This window comes from Malus sylvestris, chromosome 9 (assembly GCF_916048215.2).
Source record: "Malus sylvestris chromosome 9, drMalSylv7.2, whole genome shotgun sequence".
Taxonomy (NCBI): domain Eukaryota; kingdom Viridiplantae; phylum Streptophyta; class Magnoliopsida; order Rosales; family Rosaceae; genus Malus; species Malus sylvestris.
The window spans coordinates 10,806,310-10,816,365 of record NC_062268.1 but is presented as its reverse complement, the minus strand read 5'-3'; the positions used below and the strand labels follow the sequence as shown (position 1 = coordinate 10,816,365).

The window sequence follows — 10,056 nt, the reverse complement described above, 5'->3', positions numbered from 1 at the left end:
AATATTCTTGATTACAAAGACATCGTTGCCAAAAAAGTTCTGTTTCCATAAGAAACAAAAGCAACATGCAGTTCACACATATTTTGCTTCAGCAATTAATAAAAAACATAGAAAGTGTTCAGTACTTGTTCAAGTAGCTAATTTTCCAAGCACAAATGTTCAAAGCCAATAATATACAGAAGCCCTGTTTCCATATGAAACAGAAGAAACAAAAGCAACATGCAGTTCACACATATTTTGCCCCTGCAATTAAGACGGCAAAAATATATGTCCTACAGGCTAGGCACCTATTTTAGCACTTACCAAAAACTGAAAAAGTGTTCCGTTCTTGTTTGAGCAGCTAAGTTGTCAAGCACAAATGTTCAAACCTAAAAAGGAGGTAAAAACGGAATCACACCCTCAAATGCACCAATGTAGATAACACGCTAATGCCCCTTCACACAAACTGCAGGCCAAGATGCGCAAAAAACATTTGCATATTCCTTGAAGGTTTCTAGGCCTTTGTTATATTATGTATTAAGAACCAAACTGTATCCCCCAACACTAAATTTGTTGGAGTCACAATCCCCTTGCAAGGGTTGTAAAACTCAAAAGCTTATTGTCCAAAACCAAAACAATTTGTACCATTTACATGCATGTGCAACATATGCCTTACACTGGAAAAATGTCTAAAATCAAATACAAATTTGTAAATCACGTACAGATTTTGTTTTACATTTTTATAATCAAGTAGCAATAGCAAGTAAAATTACAAACTTTCAAAAACCTGAGAGCAGAAATTAAGATGTAAAGATATCCCGAAACATACAACATACTGTATAGAAGCTAACAGTAAAGGTTTGTGAAGCAAACTGCGGCATGAACGTCCTATTGAACAAATTGGAGGTACTTTAGCCTCAGTTCCTCCTCCTCTGTCAAAACAATTACAAAAACATAGTAGCTTAACTAAAAAATGCATGATGAAATGGATAGTTTTCATGCACAGAGAGAGAGTACTTTAATTTTTTTTTTTTATATAATATGAGACAACTATAATAATATATCTAGCATTATATCTTAGGTACATGTATAATAATACACAATTTGATGCGTGCCTAAGTAAGTCTTTTTGGATTGTCAACTGGCTAAAACATATTGGAAAATAATCAAAAGAAAGCACTTTTGGTTGGTTAACTATTATAAACAATGGAAATTAGTATGACAGTACCAAACTAAATCCCAATTAAGACAAAAGGCCTGCTTGACCAAGTTTAATAAACCAACATACTGAGGCGGTAATGCCAACAGGCACATAAATAGGAAGATTTGCAGCAGCCTTTCTGGAATAGCAACAACTCAAACTACTTGAAGCAACAATAATGAAGGGGTGAATTTAACTAATTTTACTCAGTTATAAGCATATCAAAACTGCAGGAGGGGGGAGAGAGTTAGAGTTAGATAGAGGGGGGAATTTTTTACAGTAATTATGGCTTACATTCTTGATTTTCTCTTGATGACTTGCACGTTAAAAAATCAAGGGTCCAGAAAAACTTCAAAACGATAAATAAGAAATTATGTCCATATCATATAACGTAGTAAGGAAAGAAGCAATGCAAAACAGTCTCTAAGAACCAAGTTAGCATCCAAAGGCACCTCAACAGTCTCAAGAATTTTGTTCCAAGTATAGTCTATCTTTTATTTTCAAAATGAAACATCTTCATGTACTAAGTAAATGATAACATAAAGTATCATTTTCAATCGACAAAATTTTTTAATCGAACCCATATATATATATATATGTATGTATATGTGCACGTAGAAAAATCAACTATTTCCCTAGTACTAACAAAATTAGTAGTATATATATATATATATATATATATATATATATATATATATATATAACTACACTTTTGGATTTGGAGGAGGAAGCAACTATACCTTGAATATATCCAAGGCTAATGAAAAACTTGACTTGTTTGTCAGTCAGTTCTTTGCTCAAATTTCTCTCATTATATGTACTTGAACCTGGACCCATGCGCTTGTACTCTTCGCAGGCCACATTGCTGCAATTTCAAATTATATTATTAACTCTCAAAACTAATTATATGAAAATGCTTAATCATGTTTTAAATGACATAATCTGCTTACTTGTTACATTCAGGGTGGTTATCGTCGCTTCAGCCGGCCGGGTTAACCACCTTGGTCATGTTGATGTAGGCATACACCATATGGGGTCTGCCTCTCCAAGCCCTGCCCAAATGTGTCACTGCATGCCCCATTAATTATATGTTACATTGTTAGTCACCAAGCATCAAAAGTTCTAAACCATGACTTGTAGACAAACAAAAAGATTAACTACACATATCTTAATTAATCCACCCAAACTATGTTTTGAGAGGGGGAAGGAGAACAATCATGTGGAGACTTGCATAATCCACTCAATCGTTGTCGTTCGTATACATTCTTCATAAATTATATGAAAATTATGGGGAAAACAAACAACATGCATACATCTATATACGTATGGCTTAACACCTGAGTGTAAATACACTAAATATTAACATTTAGAACATGAACAAACCTGTTCGCGAAACATAGACGAATCATCGAGCTTCCCGAAGTTTCGAGGGACACAAAGATCGTCCTCTCATCTTCCATGCACACCTGCCCCAACAACCACTATATTCAATGCTAATGAAAATTTCAAGGACCAACAAAGAATGTTGGAATTTCTTGAACCAAAAACAACTAATATTGTTCTTAATAGAAATTCAGAACTTCGATCAGATTATAGGATTTTGAAAAATAGTCAATACCATCTGAAACGAAATTCCACATTTCTCAAAAAATTATGAAAACAATCTTGTTTGAGTTCCATGAATATTCCTAGTATCCAAATAGCATGTAAATTTTCCTAGCATCCAAATAATTGGTCAAAAGCTCAAAAGTCCAAACAAACAATTAAAACCAAATCCTCAAATGTTTGGTTGGAATGAAGAGACTTAGGGGGGATTGAAATTCGAAAAGAAAGTTTTACATCCAATCCACCCATTACAACCCCTGGCATGAAAGTAAATCCCACACCTACTCAAAAGACACAAAGCAGAAAATTACTCAATTTCAAAATCCAAATCAGAAAATAAAACCTCACCGTTTCTCTCACTCACCTCTTCATCCCACATATCTTCTCCTCATATTATGATAAAAGACCTCTCTTCAAGTTTGGCCTCTGATAGTTGGTCCATCTCAGGCTACAACTTTTCCAGACCTTAATAATCCTGCAATTCAGACCAACCCACTACAACCATAATCAGTGAACAGTTTACATTAAAACATTTCAAATTACAACCCATTTGATAGAAGATTAAGATTTCATTGTTTTAATAGAAACACCGAAAAATGAACATTTCACATCGAAGAACTAATTTCTCATTATTTAAAAATTAGTCATCAAATTTCATAAATAAAATTTAAAAAAAAAACCCCAAAAGAATGCAAAAAATTGGAACCTTTGGGTGAGCAAGTAGAAGACATCGCCCTCATTCCACATATTTCCACTGTGCTACAAATTCACTACTAAATAGCAAAAAATTCAAGTTTGTTAGTCATAATATATCTCAAAAATGAACTCCTAAAAGTAATAAGAAAAGAAAAAGCACTAAAATTGACAGGGAAGAAAAGTTAAATTGTTAGTCATTTGAAATATCCAAGTCGCAAATTCTAATTCTCTATAACAGATGAGCCATATTGAGCTCATTTGTGCATTCGATGCAACCTATGAGCCACATTGAGCTCATTTGAAATATCCAAGTCGCAAATCCCCCCCCCCCCCAAAACCCCGCAGAGCCCATATATAAAGTGACAGTTTACCTTCGGAGTCTCAAGAACACCGCCCTTGACCTGAGTCAAGTCCTTATTTATAGAAATACCACATGTAGCAAGCACAGGATCATCATCATACTGGTATTTTTTCATAGCCTGCAATAGTAAATCAAATGAGCAAGAAGAATTATTTCAATATGTGGTAAAGAAACTAAACCTTTCATGACCTGCAAACCTATATCAGTCATAGTTCTTATTCTTTCCTGAGGCTTCTGCCTTAATTTTTCAACTCAGGATGCCCTCTGCTTTGAAGATAATGCTTTTGTATACTGTTGAAGCGAAACAAATGAACAAAGCTAAAACACCAAGAGAAACCCCATGGGAAAGCACAAATCTAGATATCAGACAGAGGAGTTCCAAAAAGATAAGACTAAGAGTCTAAGAAAGAATGATATGAAAATCAAAAGAAACTGGCATACCTCCAGAGGTAGATAGTAAGGCCTTTTGGGCTTGCCATTGATCAAAACCCTAAATAATCAAACCAAATCATTGCACAGAGTTTCCAAAATACATTTATCTTAGTGCCAGAAGGAGAACCCTAAAATTATAGCTTAACTAATTGAAAGATAAGAAGTAGAAATAAAAATATTCAATACTTACAGTCACTGTTTCAACTGAATAATAGCCATGGTCCACATAATCTCCCATAAACAAATAGTTTGTATCTGGGCACTGCAAAAAAATTGCAACAGGAAATTAATGTTATTTTTGGAAAGTGAAGCATCCAGCAGAACAAACCAGAAAACTACAAAATAAGAAAGAGAAAACATCACCAATAAGTAGCAACCAATTAACAACCTTGAAGAACACATACGATAAATTAAATAGCCCAAATCAGAACAATACCTTTCCTCCAATGCGGAAAAGCTCCGCCAGATCATGGAATTGTCCATAAATATCACCACATATAGTTACAGGGCTTTTTACAGGCTGCAACACGTAAAACCCAAAATGGTTATTCATTTACCTCATGACATGCCCAAATCTTTATAGGTCCAAAACCTGTATGAAACAATACAAAGAAAGACATGAAACAGAAACTTGCAACTAAAAAGGCCCACCTGGACATTGCTTTCTTCCATTAATATTTCCTTGGCCTTCTCGCAGAGCACCCTTACCTATATTAAACAAACAAATTAAGATGAAAATTTTACATCACTGAATGAAAAAGAAACTCCAAAGAAACCATAATAAAAAAAAGGTCATTTAACAAACATTAAATTGAACATGCTTCCATTTCAATACAGATTTCCATTTTCTTGCTCATTAGCGCTTTCAAAAAGCAAATATTTTGGTCCTATTCTGTATAACATTGTATAGGCTGGTGTACCATAGAACATAGTCAATGTTCTGAAATCCAAGAAGCACCATAGCAACTCAGTTTTGAAGCAAAAAAGTATGCTATCAGCCTAGCATACCCACACAACCCTCCATCCATCCCCAAGAAATATTGATATGATTACATGCACTATAAAGCACATACACAGCATGCAGATTATTTGGCAAATCAAAAGTTGTATAGAGTTTCCTCCAACAATGGAACGTAAACTAAGGAGGTTTCACATTACTGATTTCAGTACTGTCCAGATAAGGGAAAATTCAAGGTATCTCCTTAACAATGTATTACAATGTTCACATTTAGCCAAAAACAGACTCAAATACTGCGTTCCACGAAATCTCTGTTAATCATAACTCTGCAAAGGTCTATAAATCTGTTGAAAGATTTGGTTTTTATGGCCTTGGACTCAGACACCCAAAATTCGTTTTTCCTGTTTCACAAATCCCAAAGGCGGAAACCTGCAGTGTCACAGAAAATGGGATCTCACCCACATTGCCAATACCCAACCCTAACAGCAGAACACATCATTATAACCACCAAGTTCATGCATTTCTTTAGAATTTTTAACCCAGTGATAAATCCAATAGAAGGTCGAAAACCCACATCAGTGGTACATTCAATTTAAAAGTTGAGAAATCTAACCCACTTATCTATTGCATTAAACCTTAAAGACACCTCCACCTTCTAATTTAAAAGCTTAGTCAACATACCACCTCCTAATATAAACACTTGCTTATAAATATGTTTTATAAATAGTTTTGACATTAAACAAAAGAAAATGCTTAGGAAAAACAAATTTAACAGAGGTCATTCCTGTAGCAGGGATAACTCACATAGGCCAAACGTAAACCATATCCCAAATCCCGCCTAAAAACACACCAAAAAATTGGAATGATTTTATTCTAAACAAAATGCCAAATGTTAAGCATTAACTAATGAGAATTAAAATTTGTATAAACTCAAGAATTCAAAGTTTCAAATGTGACGACTAAAGATGTGATTTAGAGTCTAGACAGAACCAGATGTTAGTATCGGCTCTATTGTACCAGATTACTCTCTCAGTCTAAAGCCCAATCAAGTGCCAACTCAGCCCAACTTCCCATTTTAATTCATTGCTGACACGCTGCAAACAAATTGGGATTCAGAAAGTTGATTGTTTGCTAGTGCTCTAGTAAATTGGAAGACACAATCATTCTACTTTAGTCTACTGGCTTAATAAATTATTGATTGATTACAATCAGACAAATTGGAAAACACAATCATTCTACTTTAGTCTAGTAAAGTATTAGCTAGTGCTGTAGTAAAGCTTGTGTTGTGTTGACCCGTAAGAAAAGCCAATTACAACAAAAAACTCATGACCTTAAGGCAATAGCTCTCATGTGGATTAAATAATCCGAACCAAAAATTAATATATTTTATTTTCAAACATTTTTCTCATAACTGAAATGATGAAAGCGGTGCGCGCATCTCTATCTTTCAGTATATTCAGCTCAACTACCTTCAAGTTTAAAATGAGATTGTGAATGCATGAACCTTTATAATCTGTATAAATTTGTTATTAAGCATTTACTGATAGCCAGGTAGTAGGTATCAATCCAGTTTCCTGTTGTGTGATAGAACCTTAACTCTTCGGTTGAATTAACATGCATACTGCTGCCAGAATGCATTACTAAGAGCATATTAATCCAGTCAAATCAATTAGGATATCAAGAAAGATGACAACAACATAAAAATGGCCACTCTCATACAATGATGATGATGAATTTAAACGATTCAATCCTACTACAAACGAAAATCCCTAGAGAGGAATTTCAGCACAGATTTGCATATGCATTGAAAATGAAGATTTCAGAAAATGAAACATAAAAGGATTGAAAATTCTCGAAAAAGAAAAAGGACTTACAGTGACGGACAACGGAGAACAGAGATGGACAGTGTAGGACAGTGTAGGCAAAGTTTTCGTAGCTGGGTGAAAACAAAAGCAACCACTAATACAATCAAGTAAAATAAATGCAAACCAAGAACATGTAGAACTATATAAATAAGGAATTCAAAACATTATAGCAGAAAATCAATTACATACAACTTTTCTTTAACCACTCTTTAAATGCAGAAAACTTAAATTAAAACTAACAAACACATACGCATAAGCACATTACTTACGCCCCAACCACTAAATAAGTGCAATTTGACACTAATCCACTACTGCTTACAGTCCCATATCTAACAATATACACACACACACACACATATATATATATATATATATATATATATATATATATATATATATGCACAAACATGAAGATTTCAAAAAATGAAACATAAAATGATTGAAAAATCTGGAAAAAAGAAAAAGGACTTACAGTGATGGACGGCGGAGAACAGAGATGGACAGTGTAGGCAAAGTTTTGGTAGCTGGATGAAAACAAAAGCAACCACTAATACAATCAAGTAAAATAAATGCAAACCAAGAACATATAGAATTATAACAATAAATATAATTTGACAGATAATTTTCTTGCTGAAAAACTTTGATCTGCAAAACCAAATAACATTTTTCAACAAAAAAAGAACTAATTTAACAAAGCAAATACAGTATACGAAAAACAGCTATTCAATTTAGCTTCATTAAGAATATAGGAAGTCCATTCAAAACGACCAAAAGGATACAAATATAGAAGAACCAACCTTATTGAAAGATCACTGGTTCCATCGTACTTTCAATAACTTTAGCATGAACCAAATTATCTGAAATAAAAACAAAGTCCATTAACTAAATCAGAAGAAAACCAATACAGATTAACAGAGAAAAACGCATTCACACACATGCATAATACAATACATACATATAAAATATATAATTAAATGACATACCTTGATGGCCTGTGGATCTGTGACGAGAAGAAGAGCAAAAGGAAACAGTTCTAATGATGAGGCAGTACAAACTTCTGAGTGGGAACTGAAATTAGAAAAACGTAAATTTCAAATCATTTATAAGTCCCAAATCACAAAAGCCCCAAATTTAAACAAATTAAAGCCACCCGGATGTACAACCCGAAGAACTCACCGGAAAACCCTAGCTTTTCTACCTAAAAAATCCCTTTAAATCAAACCGAAAAACTGAAGATGGTTACCTGAATTCAATAAAAATTAAATTATAATGAATTTACTCTTAACCATGGTTTTTTCAAAAATCAGAAAAACCTAAAAATATCTAAAACGATCCCAAATTTTGGAACTGCTTTAAACCAACCTGCCATGAAATTGGGTCCACTGCGCTCGCCATTTCCCACTTCCTCCGATCGTTTCTGATAAAACAAAAATTTTTAAATTGTCAATTTTCAGACATTAATTGGAAAAGAAAGCTCAGAATTGGTAAAGTCCGCACCTTCACACCTCGTTTCTACGGTTGAATGAGTTCTCTCAGCCAGTGGCGAAGCCACGTGGGAGCGAGGAGTGGCGGCCGCCACTCCCCTCGTCGGGAAATACCACTGGACCCCGGGTCTTCGCCACTCCCCTCGCGCGCCTCGCCGGAAAAGAATGGTTCACGCAGCAGAGGCAGAGTCCTCTGTTTTTCTGGGTTTTCTGGGCAATCTGCACTGCAGATTGCATTATAATTTATTTTTTTTTAAAACCAGGCCAAAACGATGCTGTTTTGGACCTGGTATAAAAAAATTTAAAAAACTAAATCAAAACGGCACCGTTTTGATGTTGAATTTAAAAAAAATATATTATAATGGGGTGGGGGACCGCTTCCGCGTGTCACCCCAATGAAACCCTAGATTTAATTTTTCTGTCTGTACCCCCCCCCCCCGCCCCACACACACACCCCATCCACACTGCCTTTACTCTTTTCTATCCTTTTCTTCTGTCTTCTTCTTCATCAATTATCAACACACACAGCGGGCCACCATATCCATCTCAGCCAAATTTGCTCCTCAAACTCCAGCAGCCAAGCCAAAGCCACAAAGTCCTCTTTAATTTCTGTTCCACAAGCCAGTGAGCCACTCTCATCTCCTCTGAGATTGAGCCGGCTCCAATCACTATTTAAAGGTAAATTTTTTAATTCTTAAATGCATAATCCCTACCTTAATTATGTGAATAAAATGATATGGTTATAAGTTATTGATTATTCATGTCATGGTTATTTAATACAAATTATGAAATTATTTTTTAGGGTGAAATTATTTTTTAGGGTGAAATTATTGATACGAATTGTTGGGAATTAGAAGAATCATGTGTATGTATAATTGTACATGTAATTGTACATATAGATAAATTGTTGGGAATTAGAAGAATCATGTGTATGTATAAATTGTACATATAGATAAATTATTGATACGAATTGTTGGTAATAAGCCACATTTTGAATGAAATTATAAAATTATTTTTTAGGATGAAAATTAAAATTTGAATTCTTTGAATCTTGATGGATGATTAGTTGAATTGCTTAGTTGTATTCATATGAATATGATTAGTTAAATTACTTAGTTGTATTCATATGAATATGATTAGTTGAATTGCTTAGTTGTATTCATAGAGTCTAAGAATTTTTATTTCTTTTCATTTTACAGTTACGTAATGGAACGATACTATAAGAAACAATGTTTAAATCCTCCTTCAAACATTTTGGGTAGTCCTCCTCCTTCAAATATTCCAAGTAGTCCTCCTCCTCCTTCAAATATTCCAAGAAGTCCTCCTTCAAATATTCCAAGTAGGTCACAACAAAGTGAGGCCACTGAGTTGGATGAAATATTGGCTAATCTTCCTGCAGACCCTGCACATAGACGTCGAATGCTTGATTATCCACCTAATTATCGTGAAGCAATTCGTAGACACTATCTCCAAAA

General features: G+C 34.3%; 1 protein-coding gene and 1 long non-coding RNA gene across 2 annotated transcripts; both read right to left on the bottom strand.

The window, feature by feature from the left end:
- Positions 1 to 2,756: 2,756 nt before the first annotated feature.
- On the bottom strand, positions 2,757 to 7,976 carry LOC126633785 (serine/threonine-protein phosphatase PP2A-2 catalytic subunit-like). Its single transcript, XM_050304340.1, has 11 exons — positions 7,911 to 7,976; positions 7,675 to 7,742; positions 7,570 to 7,621; positions 4,926 to 4,982; positions 4,711 to 4,794; positions 4,465 to 4,536; positions 4,284 to 4,332; positions 4,040 to 4,133; positions 3,853 to 3,960; positions 3,492 to 3,555; positions 2,757 to 3,260 (listed from the first exon to the last, which is right to left on the bottom strand). The coding sequence occupies exons 1-8, from the start codon at positions 7,974 to 7,976 to the stop codon at positions 4,090 to 4,092; spliced, it is 492 nt and encodes a 163-aa protein (XP_050160297.1). The 3' UTR covers positions 2,757 to 3,260; positions 3,492 to 3,555; positions 3,853 to 3,960; positions 4,040 to 4,089.
- Positions 7,977 to 8,087: 111 nt separating this feature from the next.
- Positions 8,088 to 8,608, bottom strand: LOC126582393 (uncharacterized). The gene is made up of 4 exons (XR_007609490.1): positions 8,595 to 8,608; positions 8,460 to 8,514; positions 8,274 to 8,340; positions 8,088 to 8,165 (listed from the first exon to the last, which is right to left on the bottom strand). It is a non-coding gene; the product is annotated as an uncharacterized LOC126582393 (long non-coding RNA).
- Positions 8,609 to 10,056: the final 1,448 nt, after the last annotated feature.

Excerpts from the sequence above, each read along its gene's own strand:
- LOC126633785 (XM_050304340.1), bottom strand. The coding sequence starts at position 7,976 with ATGGACTTTGTTTTTATTTCAGATAATTTGGTTCATGCTAAAGTTATT. Across the intron at positions 4,333-4,464 it reads ATTCAGTTGAAACAGTGACT|GGTTTTGATCAATGGCAAGC; the intron begins GTAAGTATTGAA and ends TTGATTATTTAG. Across the intron at positions 4,134-4,283 it reads CTTACTATCTACCTCTGGAG|TATACAAAAGCATTATCTTC; the intron begins GTATGCCAGTTT and ends TCGCTTCAACAG.